This window comes from Sus scrofa, chromosome 1 (assembly GCF_054392235.1).
Source record: "Sus scrofa isolate SSC_HxYL_T2T_F1_AM1 chromosome 1, Sscrofa_HxYL_maternal_Yorkshire_Landrace_v2.0, whole genome shotgun sequence".
NCBI classification, from domain to species: domain Eukaryota; kingdom Metazoa; phylum Chordata; class Mammalia; order Artiodactyla; family Suidae; genus Sus; species Sus scrofa.
Genome location: NC_139383.1, coordinates 273,968,891 through 273,994,965, shown reverse-complemented (window position 1 = coordinate 273,994,965; position 26,075 = coordinate 273,968,891). Strand labels below are relative to the sequence as shown.

The following is a 26,075-nucleotide window of genomic DNA, read 5'->3' as shown; positions in this document are numbered from 1 at the left end:
GAACTCCCATATGCCTTGGGTGCTGCCCTAAAAATGCAAAAAAAAAAAGGTACAAATGAACTTATACACAAAACTTGAGTAGACAAAAATATAGAAAACACACTCATGATTAGCTAAAGGGAAAGGCGGAATGGACAAATTATGAGTTTGGGATTAACATATACACACCGCTGTATATACAATAGAGAACTAACAGGACAAATTGTATAGCACATGAAAGTGTACTCAATATTTTGTAACAACAAATAAGGGAAAACAACCTGAAATATATTTAAATGTACTATATATTATATAAAAAACTAAATCACTTTGCACTACACCTGAAACTAACACAACATTGTAAGACAACCCTACTTCTAAATAATTAATTAAACAAATTATAAAGCAAAGCCCAAGAATAGATGACCATAATAAAAGTTAAAACATATATACTTTTAAAAATCTGTAAAAAGCCAAATGTAATGAAAACACAACGCATTGAAAAAAAATTCAAACATACTACACATATACACAAAGGAGATTGGTGTTTTGAATACCACAAGTTGAATGTGTGCTGTGGGTAATGTCATATTTAGGGTTATGGAAGAATAAATGGACAAGAGATATGACTAAAGGGAAAGAGATTGATCTTCTAACAATGACCATTTAAAGGACAGTTTGGAAAGTGCTAGATACATGGTGACCAACAAATAAATTTTAAGGCATTTCTAACAAGGTGAGTGAGTAAATAAGAACATGGTTAGATAATTCTCACTTGGCAAAAAGGTTACTGTTTCTGAAAAGAATCCCCAGAGCCAATGTCATGTCTCTGTTCCTCAGGCTGTAGATGAAAGGTTTCAGCATGCGGGTGACCACGGTGTACATCACGGAAGCAATGATGCCTTTGTCATGAGATTGGCCTGATGAGGAGGAAAGGTACAGTGCCATCATTGTCCCATAGAATAGAGACACCACAGAGAGGTGGGAGCCACAGGTGGGCCAGGCTTTGAGATCCCTTTAATAGAGGGGACCCTCAGAATGGAGACCCCAATGCGACCATAGATATTAGGATGCCACTCAGTGGCAAAATGAGAAATGCAGACAATACAGTGAATATGACCAGCTCATTGCGAGAGGTGTCTGAGGAGGACAACTGAAGCAGGGCAGCAAGGTCACAGAAGAAGTGGGGGATGATGTTATCAGCACAGAAGGATAGGTGAGCTAGGAAAAGGGTGTGGGTCAGGGTGATGGCACAGGAGAGGAGCCAGCATCCATCCAACAGACAAAGACACAGCTCTTCTGTCATGATGATGTAGTGTAGAATGTGACAAATGGCCACATACCTGTCATAGGACATCACTACAAGAAGAAGGTTATCAATGCAAGAAAAATATGAAATAATACATTTGTGTTATATATTCTGCATAAGGAATGGATTGATCCTGAGCCTGCATGTCCATCAGCATCTTAGGGAAAGTGACAGAGGAATAGGAGACATCCGTGAGGGCCAAGTGGCTGAGGAAGAAGTACATGGGGGTGTGGAGGTGAGGGTCCAGCCTGATGAGCAGGATGATGAGCAGGTTCCCCAGTGCCATGGTCAGGTACATGCCCAGGAACAAGGCAAAGAACACATCCTGCCACTCTGGCTGGATGGGGAGCCCCAGGAGGAGGAATTTGGACATGCTGCTCTGGTTTTCCCTCCTCATGCTCCTCTCCCATCTGCTGGGGAAGAAGGGGAGTGGGAAATATCAGAGACACTGAAGCCACACTCATAGCCACCACAACAGGGCCTCTCTCTTTCTCATGGAGAAATGGAATAACTGCCTACATTTCTTTTATCAAATAGTGTTACCAAAGCAAGTGACACACCATAAACATGATTCCTTTTGATGAAAACCAGAGAAAATTCATTCTTTTATCTTTTTAATCAACCATGTTTCTGATGCTATCCTACTAAATGGACACATGAGATTAAATAGGACTTATGGGACCTCTTTCCTCATGATACTAACAATTGAGAACACACCTGACAAAGGACTAGCTAAATGAACCTGAAGCTAGACTTGCTGTGTAATGATTTTGGTCCCACCACACTCTCGCTGTAGGACTTAGGATGCTAAATTTCTCTTGGCCTCAGGTTGTGCCTCTATATTGTGAGAATGCCAATATCACACCTTCATAGAGTTAACAGGAAGGATACGCATTCATTTGGCATTAATTTCTAAGAACACTGTCCTGCATAAAATTAACATCAAAATTGCATAGTTTAATTGTATGAGAAAATCCGCATAACCTCCCCCCAATAAAACAATATCAAATTCAGGAATTTAATAAAGAAGTATTATGAGGTGGTCAGCTTAAAGGACCAAGAAGCTGACCTAAAATTTATGTTAACTTATCTGAGCTCTCACATGATTAAAGTGAGTTCTGAGCTCATATCCTATCACTGGGGTAGGTTCCCTGGTAGAATTTGTCTTAATGCACGTTTATCTTTTTGCCAAAAAAGAATCCTTACTTCAGTGCATGAACCTCATTCTATCTCCATCTACATGGCTCACATCTGGATATTCATCAGTAGGAAGGCACCTGAGATCTGAGGTGGCATCTGAGAGCTGAGTGATCCTGAAGGATTGGGGTGTCTATTAGAATTCAGTGATCTGAATGACCAGCACTCTTTCCCAATACTGATCTTCACACTGATAATAATTCACAGTTAATGACCACAATGGAAAACAAATACATTTTTGCATGATTGCCTCACTGAAGTTTTCAATAGTCTGAGGAAGGAGGAGTTCCTATTATGTTTCAGCAGGTTAAGGACCCCGGTTGTTGTCCCTGTGAGGATGTGGGAACAACCCCAGCCCTTGCTCAGTGGGTTAAGCATCCAGCAATACCACAAGCAGAGGCATAGGTTACAGATGCGGCTCAGGTTTGACCCCTAGCCCCAGAACTTCCAGGTTTGGCTGTAAAAAAGAAAATAAACAAAACTTCATTAACATCACACTCAGAAGGAATAGAAAACTAGCTTGATTATAGAGTTAGTAACTGCTATAGTCACAATTCTCTCCCATGTTATTAAAATATATGGGAATCTTTGCTCCTATGACCTTACAGTTCATGCCTGTCTTTAGTTAGACATATAGGCAGGACCTGAAGAACCATTTCAGGACATGAAGGAGTGCTCCTGTTCAGATAACTGTCCACACTCATTTTCCTGCAGCCCTTTAGTTTATCAATGGCTTTCATATGCTTTCAACTTCATTCAATCCATCAACCTTTATTTCTGTCAGGGGAGTAGAGAAGACTGTGTTTTTTCCCTGCTTTCTACCAACAGGAGTAGTGAAAAATACTTAGAAAAATCTCACATAGATATTTAATAAGAGGCAGGATCAAAGCCTGATTTCCTTTCTTTTGGCTTGCTTTTTAGGGCTGCCCCTGTGCAATATGGGGGTCTGGAGGCTAGGAATCAATTTGGGGTTGCATCTGCCCACCTACTTCACAGCCACAGCAACAAGGAATCCACGCAGCATCTGTGACCTACACCAGAGCTCACAATAATGTATGATACTTAACCCACTGAGTGAGGCCAGAAGTTGAACCCACATCTTCATGGATACTATTCGGGTTCATAATCTGCTGAGTTAAAACAGGAACTCCCTCAAAGATTGATTTTCTGATCATCTTTTCACTAGAGAGAGAATCCACACATTTCTTTTTATGGGGGTTAGAGAAGATAAAGTCAAATGACAAGTGTGAACAGTTAAAGGTAAATGTTAAAATTTGCTTGGGGTAGAAAATTTACATTGTGTAAGAATCTGCCAATAGATGCATGCTCCATACCAGGGAGTTTCTTAGGGTTATTCGCTGACTCAGTTCATAGAGCACAAGGAGGAAAAAGGTACTTGACCCTCCTGACAAACACAGGCTTCTCACTGAAAGCTGCTAGGTCAGACTTAGCCCAGGATCTCACAGATATCCTACAGAAGAATCAGAGCTCCTAATGACACCCAGGAGCTGCAGTGTGATCAAAAGAAAACAATACAGATGTGGTATTTTTATTCCATCAGCGCTGCATGCAAAGAGGTAGCTGGGGAATGGCTCAAAAGTGAAAAGGAAACAGTGTGTGACCTAGGGGTGGTCCACTGAAAGAGAGACTATGGATGGGCTTGATTTTCATGTTTTCATACAAAATACTGTCCCCAGCACAATAGGAATTGGAGAGTCTAGTGTTTGGGTCTCCAAGAGGCTACAATTTGCCAAGAGCTTACAATGTGCCTCACTTCTTAAGCTCCTTACAGACAAGATCTGTCAGCAATTAGCATGATCCCATGTAACAGTGCTGGATGCTGGGAATCACCAGGGCCAAACCCAAGACCACCAAGCTATTAACTGGGGAAAAGTAAAAGATCTGAGTGTCAAAGAATGGGATTCCAGAAATGGGCATTTCATTTCTAAACAGTTTTACTAAAGTGAAGCAGAGTGTCAAAAGTCTTGAGCTTTCAGGGGCCCTGCTGGAGGAGTAAAATCACAGAAAAATGGATGTCAAGAGCTCTGCAAAGTCAGTTTCCTATGGAGCTGTGTGTGTGGATTCTGTCTTCAGGCAGGTGGAGAGTAAAAAATCAGAGAATGTCACATACTCACAAAAACAAATATTTCTTCTGTGTAGGACTCAAGGTGTGGGTTTGCTACAAAAAGGACTCACACACTATCATAGACACATGCTTGCCCAATGGAGATTTATAAATTTCTCTGGCTCATACTCTCACTAGGTAAATACAGGCAATGTGTGAGTCAGCTTCACACAAATCTATGCAAAACTCACAAACAAAATACTCATATACAACACAGCTGCATGCACAGAAATATCAAGCATCCTAGACCAGAGTTGTTGTCATCAAAAGTAGTCACTCCTATTCGAATCACAAGAAATACACAAGGTCTTTTACACACATCACACAAGCAGCAGATGCAAGAAGAATAAGCACACACTGAGGAAAATGTCCAGGCTTCTCTGACCTCTGTATATCCTACTATGAGTCATTCAGTGTGTTTGTCAGTCATACATACACACACAGACTCGTACAACACACACACACAAATACACATAACTTCTCTGATGGTCACACACAATTACACAGACACATATGCATGACTGGGGAGGTTTCTGGGCTCCTTCTGAGCTATACCTGCGCTCTGAATTCAAATACTTTCTCCTACATTCTGTTACCTGAATCCTCATTTTCTGTCCAGAAGACCCAGGATCCAAAGAAAAGGAGCCAACCTTGGAGGCATGATGATCTGTACACTGTCACATCAGTTCTCCAGCTTCAGAACAATGCACAAGTATATCTGCTTTCTCCATTGTAAAGAAATCCCAGAGGGAATCCATCCAAGGCCCCGACTAGAAAAGCCTTCCAATGAGGCAACTGCCCGATTCCCTCATGGCCTCTCAGGAAGGAGGATGATTAGGGTCCACAAAGGCTAAGTTGTACCTGGTTTCGCATGAGAAAGTGTCCCTGATATAAGTGGTACCTTGAGCTTTTGGTCAAGTCTCTGACAAGAAGTAGGAGTGCCCCCATTGTCAGTGGCCTCTGCATCATGAGCACAGCTTCTCCCAGGCAGTGCAAGGGCTTCTGCAGGTTCCCCAACACCAACACAGGCTCTTATTAGAACACAAAGCCCCTTAAAATGTGCATCTCTCCCCACTCCCCTGAAAGGTTTTGTAAGGTACAATTTATATCTTGTTCAGGGGAAGGGGTGTTGAATATAAAACACTCAAAATAAAAGACTGTGGATTCTTCCCCTACTAAGAAAGCATACTTGACCAATTTATCAAATACTACCAACACTCAAAGTGGAAATAATAATCATAGTCTTAATGTAACTTTGAGGGATGGTTAATGAGAACCTAATACAAGCTTACTAAATGTTAAGGTTTATTGTCAATGTTTTGTATCACTAGAGATCAGTTATGGCTCACAAGAGGCAAGTGTGATTGGTAACTCTTGATTGAATACATATGTTCAATCATTCATTCATTGACTTACATAAACACGAATGTTCTCATAAGTGTAACACTGATATATTGTCCAGAGACATAACACCAAAAAACATAAACAAAAATCCCTCATTTAGAACACACATCCAAACTGGATGTGGCACAGAAAAAAAAAATTTAATGGAAAATGAATGGCAGGTAAATGGTCACAAGTGCTGTGGAATGATGAAAATCATGCATGGAGCTAGGGAGACTCCACAAAAATCAGACAAAGAAAAGAAATGAAAGGCATTAAAATGGGAATAAAAGAGGTAAAAATGTCACTGTATGCAGTTGACATGATACTATAAAGAGAAAACCCTAAGGACTCAACCCAAAAAACTACTTGAACTGATCAACCAATTCAGCAAAGTAGCAGGATAGAAGATTAACATTCAGAAATCGGTCACATTTATGTATACTAAAAATGAAATAGTAGTAAAGGAATGCAAAAACACAATACCTTTTAAAATCGCACCCCAAAAAAATCAAATACCTGGGAATACACCTGACAAAGGAGGTAAAAGAATTATATGCTGAGGACTATAAAATATTAATAAGGAAATTAAAGATGTAAAGAAATGGAATGATATTACATGCTCCTGGGTTGGAAAAATTAATACTGTAAAAATGGCCATACTACCCGAAGCAATCTACAGATGCAATGCAGTCCCTAGCAAATTACCCAGGACATTTTTCACAGAACTAGAACAAACAATCTAAACATTTACATGGAACCACAAAAGACCAGAAAATTGCCAAAGCAATACCAAGGAATGAAAACCGAGCAGGAGGCATAACTCTCCCAGACTTCAAGCAATATTACAAAGCCACAGTCATCAAAACAGTGTGGGACTGGTGCCAAAACAGACATACACACCAATGGAACAGAATAAAGAACCCAGAAAATAAACCCTGACACCTATGGTCAATTAATCTTTGACAAAGGAGGCAAGAACATAAAATGGGAAAAAGAAAGTCTATTCAGCAAGCATTGCTGGGTAAACAGGACAGCTGCATGCAAATCAATGAAACTAGAACACACCATCACACCATCCATGAAAATAAACTCAAAATGGCTAAAAGACTTAAATATATGACAATACACCATCAAACTCCTGGAAGAGACCATAGGGAAAACATCCTCTTAGGAATACTTTCTCAGGTCTGTCTCCCAAAGCAACCAAAATAAAAGCAAAAATAAACCAAAGGGATGTAATCAGACTGACAAGCTTTAGCACCACAAAGGAAACCAAAAAGAAGACAAAAGACAACTTTCAGAATGGGAGAAAATAGTTTCAAAGGATGCAACTGACAAGGGCTTCATCTCTATATATGCAAGCAACTTATACAACTCAACAGCAAAAAAGGCAACAACCCAATGGGAAAATGGGCAAAAGACCTGAATAGACATTTCTCCAAGGAAGAGATACAGATGGCCAAGAAGTACCAGAAACAATGATCACCATCCCTGATTATTAGAGATATTCAAATCAAAACTCCTATGAGATACCACTTCACACCAGTCAGAATGGCTATCATTAATAAGTCCACAAAGAACAAATGCTGGAGGGGGTGTGGAGAAAAGGGAACCCTCCTGCACTGTTGGTAGGAATGGATTCTGGTACAACCACTGTGGAGAACAGTATGGAAGTACTTTAAAAATCTATATATAGAACTACCATATGACCTGGCAATCTCACTCTTGGGCATATATCCAAACAAAACTTTCCTTAAAAAAGACACATGCACCCACGTGTTCATTGCAGCTCTATTCACAATAGCCCAGACATGGAAACAACCCAAATATCCATTGATAGATGATTAGCTTAGGAAGATGTGATATATATATATACATACATACACACACACAATGGAGTACTACTTAGCCATAAAAAAAGAATGAAACAATGGCGTTTGCAGCAACATGGATGGAACTAGAGACTCTCATAGTGAGTAAAGCAATCCTAAAGAGAAAGAAAAACACCATATGATATCTGGAATCTAATATATGGCACAAATTAACCTTTCCTCAGAAAAGAAAGTCATGGACATGGAGAATAGACTTGTGGTTGACAAGGGAGAGGGGGAGGGTGTGGGATGGATGGGGTGCTTGGGGTTAATAGATGCAGACTATTACCTTTGGAATGGATTTGCAATGACATCTTGTGTAGCACTGGGAGCTCTGTCTAGTCAATTATGATGGAGCATGATAATGTGAGAAAAAAGAATATATACATGTATGTGTGACTGGGTCACCATGCTGGACAGTAGAAAAAGAAATAATGTATTGGGTAAAAAATTTTTTAATTATATTGAAAAAAGAACTTATTTGGAAGACTAACATAAGAGACAGATTGAAGCAGAGTGTTGTTTCATGGGAGGGGAAGTTGATTGCTACACCTGTCCTCCTGTTGCTATAACCACAATGCAAGCCATAAAACTTTTGGACTACATATTTTATGTTTGCTTCCAGTTTTAATATTCTATGGTTCTATGATGTTTTTCAGTGTTTCAAAGCAGCACATACAAGGATTATTAAGAGAAAAATGTAACTGTCTACTGTCCTTAGGAACAAAACCCTCAATTTGGAACCTCATTTTCCAACAGTGAATCATTTTGTAGGTCTATCAAATCTGGGCTCACTAACTGTGCTATAAAACTGAGTAATTACAGAGCCATTTATCATATTAACTTACCAGATAAAATCAGGTTGTTTGTTGCGGGGAGCAGAGAAGATACAAGAAGCCAAGGAAGGGAGCTTGCCTGATTGGTGCCATTCCAAGGACAGTCTCCTAATCAGTAAAAGAGGTCTGCCTGAACAGTGCAGTTCCAAGGACAAGCTCCTAATCAGGAAAAGGGGCCTGTCTGAACGGTACAATTCTGAGGGCAGGTTCCTAAACAAGGGGCTGCCTGCCTGTATGGCACAATTCTGAGGACAGGCCCCAGAAGACAATAAGGCTTGCCTGCTGACATAGGTGGAAAGCTAAATTTCCAAGGAAATAATTTCCATTTTGTGTTGCTGAGTGGGGATTTTTCCATGGATAACTTTAGTCTTTTCTGTGATTCGTTTGTTTATTCAGTTTTCCTCAGTCTTTCCTGATTATTTACTTATTATTCTTATTTCCCATTCTTATTTTCCTGTGGTGATTTGTGATTTAACAAAGTTACAACAATAATATAATAAGAATTTCATCCTGAAGGACTTTACCCTACTTAAATCCAACTTAGTTAAAACATAGTGTTTATCTATTAACTAGTTATATAGTAAACTTTAGTTAGGATTTTAATGAGGTCCATAGAAGTTAACCATATATTATCCAAAAAACCTAGCTGTGAGTTTTATCCTTTATTTTAAAAGCTTTTTTAGTTAAGTTGGTTTGTATTTACTTACACTATCTCTCTGCCATAACACTGTAAAGATAAGCACCAGTCTACAAACAAGGTTTGTGAATGCCAAATTCTTGTGTCTGTGAACTCTTCAAATTGTAAAGACTGGCTGGCCATGGGATGATTTGTACTGTCTCCTCCTTTCCACATTATGTATTGTGCCTAATTGCCCTTAAATTGTACTAAGTTAAGATAGAGATCTTAAAACATGATGTATTGTACCCACTATGTTTAGTTAAAACAAAGATTTAAAACATGATGTATAGCTGCTACACCATGTAATAGTTAACCAATGTACTTCTAACACTGTGATGTAATCTGTAGCAAAAAGCTCTCTATATAATCAACCACTTATCCCAATAAAATTTGGGCAGTCCAGCACCCTGAAAGAAGGGACAAAGAGGCTGTCTCTGTATGTAGATTTGCCGAAAGCACGTCCCTCTCTGATCGGGAAGTGTATGCTCCCTGGCCACCAGAGCTGGCCTATGGCAGTTTGTGACAATCATTCATTTTAAACACAAGATGTTGCAACTGATCAAGTAAATTTTAAAAATTAAAAAAAAAGTTAAAAAATACCCCAGTGCTACAGGATTCTTTTCCAAAGAAATACAGACAAGCCTTCAATCGTGTGGCTCCAGGTCTGTAAACTGGTTTCACCACTAAACACCTATTACACTGGCTAAAATTGAAAACAATATTGCACTCAGTGTCACTGAAGATAAGATGGAACTGGAACACTCATATACTGCTCCTGGGAGTACAAAACAGTTTAATACTTTTAAAAGTTAAACATATTCTTAGCACGTGAGTAGGTATTTGGCCAAGGTAAAAAATTTATATAGTTACACATAGGTTTATACAAGACTGTTCATAAGAACTTTATTTAATAGCCATAAGCTGGAAACAACCCAAATGTTCACCAATAGACTTACTGTTAGTAATGAACGGACTTGATATGTAGCACAGGAAACTATACTCAATATTTTGTAATAATCTATCAGAGAAAAGAATCTGAGAAGAATATATGTATGTACATTTGTATAACTGTATCACTTTGTTGTACCTTTGAAACCCACACAACATTGTAAATGAATTACGCTTTGATTAAAAATAAAGTCTATTGAAAGTTTTAAAAAGATGAACAAACATTAAAATTAAAAATAATTAAATATTTTACAATAATAAAAAAAAAATTTTAATATATTTTTTATTGTTATTTCACCCAACGCAATTTTTTTTCACACTGTACGGCATGGGGAGCAGTTACACATACACATATACGTAATTTTTTCTCCCATTGTCATGCTTCATTGTAAGTATCTAGACATAGTTCTTAGTGCTACACAGCAGGATCTCATTGTAAATCCATAACATGAGCAATAGTTTGCATCCCTTGACCCCAAGCTCCCAACCCCTCCAAGTACCTCCCACTCCCCCCAGGCAACAACAAGTCTATTCTCCAAGTCCATGGTTTTCTTTTCAGTGGAAAGTTTCATTTGTGCTATATATTAGATACCAGGTATGAGTGATACCATATGGAATTTGTCTTTCTCTTTCTGACTTATTTCATTCAGTATGAGATTCTCTAGTACCGTTCATGTTGCTGCAAATGGCATTATTTCATTCTTTTTTATGGCTGAGTAGTGTTCAAATGTGTATATATACAACATCTTCATAATCCAATTGTCTGTCATTGGACATTTGGGTGGTTTCCAGATCGTGCCTATTGTGAATAAGCTGCAATGAACATAAGGGTTCATGAGTCTTTTGTAGGGAAAGTTTTGTCCAGATACAATAATAGAATAACCTAAAAAAATTTAGGATGGGATTAAGATGGCAGAAGAGAAGGACTGGAGCTCAACTGCTCTCCTAAGAACAAAAAAATTCACAACTAAAGCCTGAGCAATCTTCACCCAAATGGCCTGGAAACTTTAAAAAAGATTCCCTGCTCCAGAAGACAAAGAGGAGGCCACATCAAGAGGTAGGAGGGGTGATTATGTGATACAAGCAACAATATACCTCCCAGGTGGGAAGCCCCACAGACTGGAAACTAACTGGTTCAAAGAGACTCACCTACAGGAGTGAGAGCTCTGAGCCCCAAATCAAACTCGCACCTGTGCAGATCTGGCACCTGGAGAAAGAGCCCCTGGAGCATTTGGCATTGAAGGCCAGTGGGGCTTGGGTGCAGGAGCTCCATGGGACTAGGGGAAATGGAGACCCCATTCTTCAAAGGCACACAAAGACTTTCATGTGCACTGGGTCCCAGGGCAAAGCAAAATCTCCATAGAAATCTGGGTCAAACCTGACTGAAGTTATTTGAGGACCTCCTGGGAAAACAGGGGTGAATGTGGCTTGTTGTGAGGGAAGGATATTGGAAGCAAAGCTCTCAGGAATATTCAGCAGCATGCCTTTCTCTGGAGGTGGCCATTTGGGGAAAAATCTGGCCCCACCCACCAGTCCTGAGAAGCCCCAGGGCAAACAACAATCCAGGTGGGATCACAGCCCCACCCCTCAGTAAACAGACTGCCTAAAGACTCCCCAGGCACACAGCCACCTCTAATCCCATCCAGAGAAAAAGCCCCACCCACCAAAGGGATAGGAATCAGCTCTACCTACCATCAGGAAGCCTACAGAAAGCCCCCATACCAATTTCAGTCACAAGGGGGTCAGACACCAGCAGTAAGGGAGGCTACATCTCTATTATTTGTAAAAGGTCACCACACCAAAAACCTACAAAAATGAAAAGACAGAGAACTGTAACTCAGATTAGGGAGTAAGAAAAAAAAAAAAAAAGAAAACCAGCTAAGAGATCAGGAGATTCTCAACCTCAAAGAAAAAGACTTTACACTGTTGATGCTGAAGATGATGCAAGACATTGGGAATAAACTGGAGGCAAAGAAGGATAGCTCACAGGAAACACTGAGCAAGAAGATACAAGATTAAAAAAAACAAAACAAGAAGAGATTCAAAATATAATAACTGAAATAAAAAATTCACTAGAAGCAGCTAACAGCAGAATACAGGAGGAAGAAGAACAAATAAGCAAGATGGAAATTGTAGATTAGTGGAAATTGTAGATGCAGAAGAGAAAAGAAAAAAGATTTAAAAGAAATGAAGAGAGACTCAGAGAACTCTGGGACAACATTAACTGCACAAATATCCATATTATAGGGGTGCCAGAAGGAGAAGAGAGAGAGAAGGGGACAGAAAAAATATTACAAAAGATAAAAGCCGAAAACTTCCCACATATGGGAAAGGAACCACTCACTCAAATCCAGGAAGCACAACGAGTACCACATAAAATAAAACCAAGGAGGAATAAACCATGACACATATTAATTAAACTGACCAAAATTAAAGACAAAGACAAAATCTTGAAAGCAGCTAGGGAAAAGAAACAAGTAACATACAAGGGAACCCCAATAAGGTTATTAGCAGATTTTTCAGCAGCAGCTCTCCAGGCTAGAAGGGAGTGGTATGATATACTTAACATGACGAAATGAAAAAACCTCCAACCAAGATTACTCTACCCAGCAAGGCTCTCATTCAGATTTGAAGGTGAAATCAAAAGCTTCACAGATAAGCAAGAGCTGAGAGAATTCAGCAACATGAAACCAGCATTACAACAAATACTAAAGGAACTTCTCTAGGCAGAAAAGAAAAGGCAACAACAGGAAACAAAAAATACCACAAATGACAAGTCTCACCAGTAAAGGTATATATACAGTAAAGATATGAAATCACACATGCACAATTATGCCACCAAATTCAGAAATCATGAAAAGAGGTGAGTACAAATGCAGGACAATGGAGATGAACTTGCAATTAAGAGAAAAATGACTTAAAACAATCATATATATATATATATATGTATATATATATATATATATACAGACTCATATCAAAACTTCAGAATAACTGCAAACCAAAAATCTGCAACCGGTAAAAAGAAAAATCAACTCAAATACAACACTAAAGATAGACATCAAACCACAAGAGGAGAGAACAAGAGAAGGGAATAAAAAGAGCATCAAAAACAAATCCAAAGTAATTAATAAAATGGCAATAAGAACATACATATCAATAATTACCTTAAATGTGAATGGACTAAACGTCCCAACCAAAAGACATAGACTGGCAGAATGGATACAAAAACAAGACTCATCTATATGCTGTCTTCAAGAGACCCACTTCACTTCTAGGGACACATACAAATGGAAAGTGAGAGTATGGAAGACAATATCCCATGCAAACGGGGATCAAAAGAATGCTGGAGTAGCAATACTCATAACAGAAAAAATAGACTTTAAAATGAAGAATATTTTAAGGGACAAAGACGATCACTACATAATGATCAAAGGTTCAATCCAAGAAGATGAAATGAAAATTATAAATATCTACGCACCCAACCTAGGTTCACCACAATATATAAGGCAACTGCAAATGACCTTAAAAGGACAAATTGACAATAACAAAACAATGGTGGGGGATGTTAACACCCAACATACAGAAATGGAAAGATCAGCAATAGAAAAACAGCAAGGAAAAACAGGCCCTGAATGAAGCATTAAACCAGATGGACTTAATAGATATTTATAGGACATTCCACCCAAAAGCAACAGAATACACATTCTTCCCTAGTGCACATGGAACATTCTCTAGGACTGATCAAATCCTGGTCTACAAATCCAACCTCAGTAACTTTAAGAAAATTGAAATCATATCAAACATCTTTTCTGACCAAAACACTATATGAGTGGAAATCAACAACAAGAAAAAAACTGGAAGAAAAACACAAACAGGTGGAGACTAAACAACATACTACTAAACAACAAAGTGATCACTTAAAATATCAAAGAGGAAATTAAATAATACCTAGAAGAAAATGACAACAAAGATATGACACTCCAAAACCTATGGGATGCAGAAAAAGCCGTTCTAAGAGGAAAGTTTAGAGCAATACAAGCCCACGTCAGGAAACAAGAAAAAGCTCAAACAAACAAGCTAACTTTACATCTAAAGCAGCTAGAGAGAGAACAGACAAGACCTAAAGTTGGTAGAAGGGAAGAAATCATAAAGACCAGAGCAGAAATCAATGAAATAGAAACAAAGAAAACCATAGAAATGATCAATGAAACAAAAAGCTGGTTCTTTGAAAAGATCAACAAAATTGATTAACCCTTAGCCAGACTTATCAAGAAAAACAGAGAGAGGACTCAAATCAATAAAATTAGAAATGAAAAAGAACTCACAACACAGAAATACAAAGGATCATAAGAGACTACTATATGCAACTATATGCCAATAAAATGGAAAACCTAGAAGAAATAGAGAAAGTCTTAGAAAAGTGCAATCTCACAAGACTCAACCAAGACGAAATAGAAAAGAGGAATGGACCAATCACAAGTACTGAAATTGAAACTGTGATTAAAAACTCCCAACAAACAAAAGTCCAGGACCAGATGGCTTCACAGGTGAATTCTATCAAACATTCAGAGAAGAGCTAACACCTCTCCTTCTGAAACTATTTCAAAAAATCACAGAGGAAGGGATACTCCCAAACTCATTCTATGAGGCCACCATCACCCTGTACCAAAACCAGACAAAGATTCCACCAAAAAAGGAAACTACAGGCCAATTTCACTGATTAACATCAATGCAAATATCCTCAACAAAACACTAGCAAACTGCATCCAACAATACATTTAAAGGATTGTACACCATGATCAAGTGGGATTTATCCCAGGGATGCAAGGGTTCTTCAATATCCGTACATCCATCAGTGTGATACACCACATTAACAAACTGAAGAAGCAAAACCATATGATCCTCTCAATAGACACAGAAAAAGCCTTTGACAAAATCCAACACCCATTTCTAATAAAAAACCTTCAGAGAGTGGGCATGCTGTGAACCTACCTCAACATAAGAATGGCCATATATGATAAACACACAGTTAATATCATTCTCAGTGGTGAAAAGCTGAAAGAATTCACACTGAGATCAGGAACAAGACAAGGATGTCCACTCACACCACTCCAATTCAACAAAGTTTTGGAAGTCCTAGCATGGCAATCAGAGAAGTAAAAGATAAAAGAAATCCAAGTTGGAAAGGAAGATGTAAAACTATCCCTATTTGCAGGTGACATGATACTATACCTAGAGAATCCTAAAGATGCTACCAGAAAATTATTAGAGCCTATCCACAAATTTGGCAAAGTCGCAAGATACAAAATTAATACACAGAAATTGATGACATTTTTATACACTAACAATGAAAAAGCAGAAAGAGAAATTAGGGAAGCAATCCCACTTACCATCACATCCAAAAAAATAAAATGCCTAGGAGTAAACCTACCTAAAGAGACAAAAGACCTGTATTCTGAAAACTATAAGACACTGATGAAAGAAATCAAAGATGACACAAATAGATGGAAAGACATACCATGCTCATGGATTGGAAGGGTTAATATTATCAAAATGACTATACTACACAAGGCAATCTACAGATTCAATGCAATCCCTAGCAAATTACAAAGGACATTCTTCACAGAACTTGAACAAAACATTTTAAAGTTTGTTTGGAAGCACAAAAGACCCAGAAGAGCCAGAGACATCCTGAAGAAGAAAAATGGAACTGGAGGAATCAGGCTCCCAGACTTAAGACTCTACTACAAAGCAGCAGTCATCAAAACTGTATGGTACTGGCACAAAGACAGAAATATAGATCAGTGGAACAGGATAGAAAGCCCAGAATTCAACTCACGCACCGAAAGACAACTCTTCTATCACAAAGGAGGCAAGAATATACAATGGAGAAAAGACAGCTTGTTCAATAAGTGGTGCTGGGAAAACTGGACAGCCACATGGAAAAGAATGAAAGTAGAACACTCCCTAACACCATACACAAAAATAAACTCCAGATGGATTCAAGACCTAGATATAAGACCAGACACTATAAAAATCTTTGAGGAAAACTAGGCAAAACACTCTCTGACATAAACCACATCAACCTCTTCTCAGATCCACCTCTTAGAGTATTGACAATAAAACAAAAAATAAACAAATGGGACCTACTCAAACTGAAAATCTTCTGCACAGCACAGGAAAACCTAAACAAAATGAAAAGACAACCCACAGAATGGGATAAAATCCTTGCAAGTGAATCAAAAGACAAGGCATTAATCTCCAAAATTTAAAAACACCTTCTCAGCTCCATACCAAAAAACCAAACAACCCCATCAAAAATGGGCAGAAGTTCCAAACAGACAGTTCTCCAAAGAAGACATACAGTTGGCCAAAAAACACATGAAAAGATGTTCAATATCACTCATTATTAGAGAAATGCACATCAAAACCACAATGAGTTACCACCGTACACCAGCCAGAATGGCCATCATCCAAAAGTCTACAAACAAGAAGTGCTGGAGAGGGTGTGGAGAAAAAGGAACGCTAGTACACTGTTGGTGGGATTGTACGTTGGTGCAGCCACTGTGGAAAATAGGATGAAGATGCCTCAGGAAACTAAACATAGAACCACCATTTGATCCAGCAATCCCACTCCTGGGCATCTATCCAAAGAACACCATCACTCAAAAAGACACAGTTACTCCAATGTTCATTGCAGCACTATTTGCAGTAGCCAAGACATGGAAACAACCTAAATGTCCATTGACAGAGGAGTGGATCAAGAAGAAGTGGTACATATACACAATGGAATATTACTCAGTCATTAAAAGGAATGAAATACCAGCATTTTTAGCAACATGGATGGACCTAGAAATGATCATGCTAAGTGAAGTCAGCCATACAATGAGACACCAACATCCAATGCTTTCACTGACATGTGGAACCTGAAAAAAGGACAGACTGAACTTCTTTGCAGAACAGATGCTGACTCCCAGACATTGAAAAATTATGGTCTCCAGAGGAGACAGTTTGGGGGTGGGGGGATCTGCTTGGTCTGTGGGATGGAAATCCTGTGAAATTGGACTGTGATGATCATTATACAACTACAGATATGATAAATTCATTTGAGTAATAAAAAATTTTAAAAACACAATAGAAAAAAAAGAAAAAATGAATATATGACAAGACATAATAAAACTCCTAGAAGAGAACACAGGCAAAACATTCCCTGACATAAATTGTACCAGTGTTTCCTTAGGTCAGTCTCCCAAGGAAATAAAAGTAAAAGCAAAAAAAAAATTCTCAGTCATCTGATTAACTAGACAAGCTACCAGAATTGACCCCACCCTGTTCCCCAGAGTGGAAATATGGAAGTCATTAAACATCAATGAGGAACATTTCAAGAAGTTACATAGCCTTCAAAGCATCTGGACAAAGTGTTCCACCAACATAGCATAAAGAGGACTTTGATGCCTGTTTATGTCCAGAGCTGAGACAAAGAAAGACTCAGGCTGTGAGGCTGTCTGACCAGCTCAAATGCAGACACATTTCTCAGGCTCTCAAGTGCCTTTCTCAGCTCTACAGCCATCCAAGGAGAAGAGAAGGAGATTGTGAGTGTGTCATATACACAAACAGGCACTCGGCATGACACATAGTGACACAAAAACAAAACCCCAGGTGCTGCTCTTTGACTCTCTCTGACCCATACTCATCCTAATCAGAAGTATGGAGATTGGTATAGATTCATACCAACTTATGTATAACCTTAAAATGAAACCTGGAGTTCTGGTCATGGTGCAGCAAAAATGAATCTAACTAGGAACCATGAGGTTGCAGATTCAATCCCTGGTGCCTCGCTCAGCAGGTTAAGTATCTGGCATTTCCGTGAGCTGTGGTATATATCTCAGATGTGGTTTGTATTTGTCATTGCTGTGACTCTGGTGCAGGCCAGCAGCTGCAGCTCTGATTAGATGACTAGCCTGGGAACCTCCATATGCCACAGGTGTGGCCCTAAAAAAAAAAAATAATAAATTTTAAACAATGAAATCTTTTAAAAACCCACAAAAAAAGAACACTTCTATGCTGCTGATGGGAATGTAAAATGGTGCTGCCAATATGGAAAACAGTATGGAGATTGCCCAAGACATTAAAAATAGAACTACTGCATGATCCTGCAATCCCACTTCAGGGTGTACAATAGAAAGGATGGGAATCACAATCTGAGAAAGGTATCTATTCTCCTATGTGCATTCCAGCTCTGTGCACAATAAATAAGCTATGGAAAAAAGCTGCATGTTCATCAACAAATGAATGGATAAATGTGGCATATATACACAATGGAATATCATTTTTCCTTAAAAAAAGGAATCCTGCCATTTGTGACAACAAGGATGAAGCAAGAGGAGGTTACACTAAGTAAAATAAGCCTGTCCTACAAGGAAAAATATTGCATAATTTCACTTTGAGAAACTCAAAGAAGCAGAGAATAAATGGCAGTCACCAAGGGGGAGGGGGGAGGGGAAATGTAGAGTGGTTATTTAATTTAAATGAAGTGTCAGTTATGCAAGATGAATTCATTCTAGAGACCCGCTATACAGCATCATGCCTAGAGTCAAAAATACTGTACTCTCCACCTAAAACGTCCTTAAAAGAAGAGATCTCATGTTAAGTTTTCTTTCCAAGAGAGTCCATTCTCCTGAGTTGGAAAAATTAATATTGTAAAAATGGCCATACTATGCAAAGCAAACTACAGATGCAATGCAATCCCTATCAAATTACCCAAGACAATTTTCACAGAACTAGAACAAACAATCCAAAACTTTACATGGAATCACAAAAGACCCAGAATTGCCAAAGCAATCCTGAGAAACAAAAACTAAGCAGGAGGCATCACTCTCCCAAACTTAAGGCAATATTACAAAGCCACAGTAATCAAGACATTATGGTACTGGTACCAAAACAGCCAGACCAATGGAACAGAATAGAGAACAGAGACATAAACCCAGATACCTATGGTCAATTAACCTTTGACAAAGGAGGAAAAAACATAAAATGGGGGAAAGAGAGCCTTTTCAGCAAGAATTGCTGGGAAACCTGGACAACTGCATGTGAAGAAATGAAACTAGAACATACACTCACACCATGCACACAAATAAACTCAAAATCGCTGAAAGATTTAAATATGAGACAACACAATCAAACTCCTGGAAGAGAACATAGGCAGAACATTCTCTGGCAGCAACCTGATGAATGTTTTCTCAGGTTATTCTCTCAAGGCAACAGAAATAAGAGCAAAACTAAACCAGTGGGACCTCATCAAACTGACAAGCTTCTGCACAGCAGAGGAAACCAAAAAGAACACAAAAAGACAACTTACAGAATGGGAGAAAATAGTTTCAAAGGATGCAACTGATAAGGGCTTCCCTCTAAAATATACAAGCAAGTGATACAACTCAACAGCAAAAAATCCAACGACCCAATGGAAAAATGGGCAAAGGACCTGAATAGACCATTCTCCAAGGAAGATATACAGATGGCCGAGAAGCACTTGAAACAATGCTCAACATCACTGATTATTAGAGAAACGCAAATCAAAACTACCATGAGATACCACCTCACTCCAGGCAGAATGGCGATCCTTTAATAAGTCCACAAATTACAAGTGCTGGAGGGGGTGTGGGGAAAAGGGAACCCTCCTGCACTGTTGGTGGGAATGGAAGCTGGTACAACCACTATGGAGAACAGTATGGAGGTACCTTAGAAAACTATACATAGAACTACCATATGACCCTGCAATCTCACTCTTAGGCATCTATCTAGACAAAACTTTCCTTAAAAAAGACACATGCACCTACATGTTCATTGTGCTATTGCACAATAGCCAAGACATGGAAACAACCCAAATGTCCATCGACAGATGATTGGATTCGGAAGATGTGGTATATATACACAATGGAATACTACTCAGCCATAAGAAAGAATGACATAATGCCATTTGCCACAATATGGATGGAACTAAAGACTCTCATCCTAAGTGAATAAGTCAGAAAGAGAAAGACAAATACCATATCATATCACTTATATCAGGAATCTAATATAAGGCACAAATGAAAATTTCCACAGGAAAGAAAATCATGGACTTGGAGAATAGACTTGTGCTTGCCAAAGAGGAAGAGGAGGGAGTGGGAGGGACTGGGAGCTTGGGGTAAATAGATGCAGAATGTTCCTTTTGAGATGGATTAGCAATAGGATCCTGCTGTGTAGGACTGGGAACTCTGTCTAGACAATTATGATGGAATATGTAATGTGAAAAAAAGGAATGTATATATGTATGTGTAACTGGGTCACCATGCTGTGCAGTAGAAAAAAAAAATATATATATATATATGTAAACAAATAAAAATAAAAAATAAAACCTAAAATAAAATAATGTATGATTAATAAGTTAAAGGAGTGGCTATGGAATAACAAAATATATAATTAATTCGTCAAAAGGGATAAAAAGAAGTGAGAATAAATATGACAACAAAATGATGCCATTTGCAGCAACATGTATGGAAGTCATGACTCTCATACTGAGTGAAATAAGTCACAAAGAGAATGACAAATACCATATCATATCACTTATATCTGGAATCTAATATGTGGCATAAATGAATCTATCCACAGAAAAGAAAATCACGGACTTGGAGGTTAAACTTGTGGTTGCCATGGGGGACGGGGAGGAAGTGGGATGGATTAGGAGCTTGGTGTTAATAGATGTGGACTATTGAATTTGGAATGCATTAGCAGTGAGATCCTCCTATGTAGCACTGGGAACTGTGTCTATTAACTTATGACGGAGCATGATAATGGGGAAAAAAGAATGTATACATGTATGTGTAACTGGATCACCATGTTGTACAGTAGAAAAAATTAATGTATTGGGGAAATAAATAACAAATAGAATAAAAAAAAACAAATATATTCTGACTACATTAGATGTTAATAGAACAAATTCTCCAGATATACAATGATGGTCAACTTACATAAAAAGACCAAAACCCAACTTTACACTGTTAAAAACTAACAATTTCCAGATATAAAGATATAAGAAAGTTTAAAGTGATGGAAGAGAAATACATGTAAATGATAACAAAAATACTGGTATATCTAAACAAATATCAGAGGAAGTAAATGAGATGTGAGGGTAGAAGCAATGGCTAAAAAGAAATCTTCCCTCACTATAAATGCAATGGTGTGCTGTTCAAGGAATAAGAAAATGCTCCCTATCACAGGAGAGCTTTACTTTGAGGCATTTGCCAATTTCCGTTGTGTAATTATCCCTGTCATGGCTGATTCCAATCCACAAGCTTGGTGTCATTGACTTTGGAGCTGAAAAGAGACGTTCCCAATAAGCTTGAAGGAGAAGTCAACTATACTTCAAGTTAACTAATTAATTAATCAATTAAAATTTAAAAAGCAATGCCCAATAGATGACCATAATAAGATTTAATATGTATACACACACTTTAAAAAGCTTTAAAAATCCAAATGTAATAATAATATAACACATTGAAAAAAAACAAAAATTAAACACACTTACATATACACACAAAGGAGTTTGGTGCTTTGAAGACCATAAGACGAATGTGTACTATGGGCAATGACAAATTTAGGATTGTGGAAAATAAATGGAAAAGAGATATGACTAAAGGGAAAGAGATTGATCCTCTAACAATGACCATTTAAAGGACAGTGAGGAAAGTGCTAGAGACATGGTGACCAACAAACAAATTTTAAGGCATTTCTAACAAGGTGAGTGAGTAAATAAGAACATGGTTAGGTAATTCTCACTTGGCAAAAAGGTTACTGTTTCTCAAAAGAATCCCCAGAGCCAATGTCATGTCTCTGTTCCTCAGGCTGTAGATGAAAGGGTTCAGCATGGGGGTGACCACTGTGTACATCACAGAAGCAATGATGTCTTTGTCATGGGACTGGCCTGATGAGGAGGAAAGGTACAGTGCCATCATTGTCCCATAGAATAGAGACACAAATGAGAGGTGGGAACCACAAGTAGACCAGGCTTTGAAGATCCCTTTAGTAGAGGGGGCCCTCAGGATGGAGACCCCAATGTGGCCATAAAAGACAAGGATGCCACTCAGTGGGGAAAAAAAAGCCCCTGCAGTGAATATGATGAGTTCATTGAGAGAGGTGTCTGAGCAGGACAACTTAAGCAGGGAAGCAAGATCACAGAAGAAGTGGGGGATGATGTTGTCAGAACAGAAGGACAGTTGAGCTAGGAGGAGGGTGTGGGTCAAGGCATCAGCACAGGAGAGGAGCCAGGATCCAGCCAGCAGACATATGCACAGCTCTTCCATCATGATGATGGTGTAGCGTAGAGGGTGACAAATGGCCACGTACCTGTCATAGGCCATCACTACAAGAAGCAGGTTATCAATGCAAGAAAAAAATATGAAAAAATACATCTGTGTTATACACCCTGCATAGGGAATGGATTGATCCTGAGTCTGCATACTCATCAGTATCTTAGGGACAGTGACAGAGGAAAAGGAGACATCCGTGAGGGCCAGGTGGCTGAGGAAGAAGTACATGGGGGTGTGGAGGTGAGGGTCCAGCCTGATGAGCAGGATGATGAGCAGGTTCCCCAGCACTGTGGTCAGGTATATGCCCAGTAACAGGGCAAAGATCAGGCCCCAATACTCTTGCTGGATGGGGAGCCCCAGGAGGAGGAATTCAGACACGCTGCTCTGGTTCTCCCTCCTCATGCTCCTCTCCTGTCTTCTGGGGAAGGCAGGGAGTAGAAAATATCAGAAACATTAAAACTGAAATTGTGGCCACCATCCTAGGGTCTCTCACTTTCTCGTGCAGAAAAAGTATAACTGGCTGCATTTCTTTTATGACCTAGTGTTGCCAAAGCAAGTGACACACCATCAACATGATTCCTTTCTATGAAAACCAGAGAGAATTCATTTTTTTCTTTTTAATCAACCAGGATTCTGACACTAAGCTATTAATTGGACATGCAAGATTAAATAGGACCTATGGGACCTCTTTTCTAACAATACTAACCCTCAAGAGCACAGCTGACTAATGACTGACTAAAGGTGTGAACCTGAACCCAGATGCATTATGTTATGATTTTGGTCCCACCACACTCTTGCTGTAGGACTTGGAATACTAAATCTCTCTTGGCCTCAGGCCGTCCCTCTATAACATGAAGATTTCAATATCACACATTTATAGAGTTAAGAAGGATTCTAATTCATTACGCATTAATATCTAAGAACACATTTCTCCATAAAATAAACACCCAAAATTGCATAGATAATTTTTATGAGAGGATCTGCATCCCTCCCACCCAAAAAATAGTTTCAAGTTCAGGAATTTAATAAATCATTATTATAAAGTGGTCAGCTTTAAGGCCAGAACTGGCTAAAATTTATGTTAACTTATCTAGCTCTTACACTCTTAAGGTGACTTTCTGAGCTCATATCCTATCACTGGAGCAAGTTCCCTGGTGGAATTTATCTTAATGCATGCTTATCTTCTTGTCAAGAAAGAAACCTTACTTCAGTGAATGTACCTCCATCCATCTCTCTCTACATCTTATTTTCCTAGTTGGCTCAGATCTAGATACTCATTGGTAGGAAGACAACTGAGATCTGAGATGTGGCCTGGGAGCTGAGAGATAGTGAAGGATTGGGAGGTCTATTAAAATTCAGTTACCTTTATTGACCAGAACTTTTTCCCAATGTTGATCTTCAGACTGATAAAAATTCCCAGTTAATAAACTCTATTGCAAGTACTTCTTTGCATGATTGCCTCACTGAATTTTCAATAGTCTAAGGAGGGAGGAGTTCCTCCTGTGGCTCAGCAGGTTAAGGACCTGCAACCTTGTCTCTGTGAGGATGTGAGATCGACCCCAGCCCTCACTCAGTGGGTTAAGAATCCAGCATTGCTGTAAGTGGTGCCATAGGTAACAGATGTGGCTTGGATTTCCTCCCTAGCCTGTGAACTTCTAGACGTGGCTGTAAAAAAAAGAAAAAGATACAAACAAAATTCATTAACAATATACTCATGAGTAGAAAACTAGCATGATTATAGAGTTAGTAACTGCTATAGTCACAATTCTCTCCTGTGTTATTAACAATACTTTGAAATCTTTGCTCCTATGACCTTACAGTTCTTCCCTCTCTTTAATGAGACAGATAGGCAGGACCCAAAGAAGTATTTTAGGATTTGAAGGAGTGCTCCTGCTCAGATAACTGTCCACACTCATATTCCTGAAGCCCTTTAGGTGGCCAATGGTTTTGTATGCCTTCAATTTCATTCAATCCACCAATCTTCACTTGTGTCTGGGAAGCAGAGAAAATGGTGCTTTTTCCCTGAATTTTACCAACAGGAGTAGTGAAATCATGTAAATAATCTCACATATATATGGCATAATAGATGCTGGTTCAAAAGTTGATTACCTTTCTTTCTTCCTTTCTTTCTTCCTTCTTTCTTTTTTCCTTTTTTCTTTCTTTCTTTCTCTTTATTTTGATTGCTTTTTAGGGCTGCACCTGCATCATATGGGATTTCTGAGGCCGGGGGGGTGAATCTGACCTGCAACTGCCCACCTATGCCACAGCCACAAAAACTAGGGATGCAAGTAGCATCTGTGACCTACACCAGAACTCACAGTAATGTTGGATCTTTAACCCACTGAGCAAGGCCAGGGATCGAAACCACTCTCTCACGGATACTACTCAGGTCCACAACCAAGTCACAAGATTGATGTTCAGATCATCTTTTCACTAGAGAAAGAATCCACCCATTTTTTATGGAGGTGGAAAAGCTAAAGTCAAATGTTAAATGTGAAAAGTTAAAGTTAAATGTTAAAATATGCTTGGGGTAGGAACTTGATATTATTTAAGAATCTGTCAGTAGATGCTTGCTCCAGACTAGGGAGTTGCTTGGGGTTATTAACTGACTTAGTTCACCAGGCACAAGGAGGAACCAGGCACTTGACCCTCCTTCCAATCACAGGCTTCTCACTGAAAGCTGATAGGTCAGACTTAGCTCAGGACCTCACAAATCTCCTGCAGGGGAACCAGAGCTCATAATGACACCCAGGAGCTGCAATGTGATTAGAAGGGAGCAATACAGATGTGGTATTTTGATTCCATTAACACCATGTGCAAAGAGGTGGCTGGGAAAATGCTCAGGAGTGAAGAGGAGACAGTGTGTGACCTAAGGGTGTGGCACTGCAAGAGAGAGAGACAAGGGATGGGCTGATTTTCTGTCTTCCTACCAAATATTGTCCCCTGCACAATAGGAAATGGAGAGTCAAGGGTTAGGGTCTCCAAGAGGATAAAATTAGTCGAGTGCTTTCAATGTTCCTAGCTTCTTAAGCAACTTACAGAAAAGATCTGTCAGCAAATAGCATGATTCCATGTAACAGCAATGGATGCTGAGAATCACCATGGCCAAAACCAAGGCCATCTACCCATTAAGTAGGGAAAAGATAAAGATCTGATTGTCCACATATATGATCCCAGAAAGGAGGATTTTGTTTCTAAACTGTTTGACCAAAATGGAAGCATGGTGTCAAAAACTGAGTTTCCAGGGGTCCTGGTGGAAAAATCACAGGAAAATGGATGCCAATAACTCTGCAAAGTTGGTTTCCTGTGGAGCTTCCTGTGTGAATTCTGGTCTTAGACAAGTGGAGAGTAAAAAATGTGAAAATATGAAACACACACACACACACAGATATTTA

At 38.9% G+C, this 26,075-nt stretch overlaps 1 protein-coding gene and 1 pseudogene across 1 annotated transcript; both read right to left on the bottom strand.

Annotated features, from left to right (window-relative positions):
* Positions 1 to 750: 750 nt before the first annotated feature.
* LOC146407202 (olfactory receptor 1J4-like) lies at positions 751 to 1,685 on the bottom strand (annotated as a pseudogene).
* A 20,461-nt stretch (positions 1,686 to 22,146) lies between these two features.
* On the bottom strand, positions 22,147 to 23,082 carry LOC146407201 (olfactory receptor 1J4-like). Its single transcript, XM_085014315.1, has one exon. It carries the CDS (start codon positions 23,080 to 23,082, stop codon positions 22,147 to 22,149), a length of 936 nt encoding a protein of 311 aa, XP_084870441.1.
* Positions 23,083 to 26,075: the final 2,993 nt, after the last annotated feature.

Excerpts from the sequence above, each read along its gene's own strand:
- LOC146407201 (XM_085014315.1), bottom strand. The coding sequence starts at position 23,082 with ATGAGGAGGGAGAACCAGAGCAGCGTGTCTGAATTCCTCCTCCTGGGG.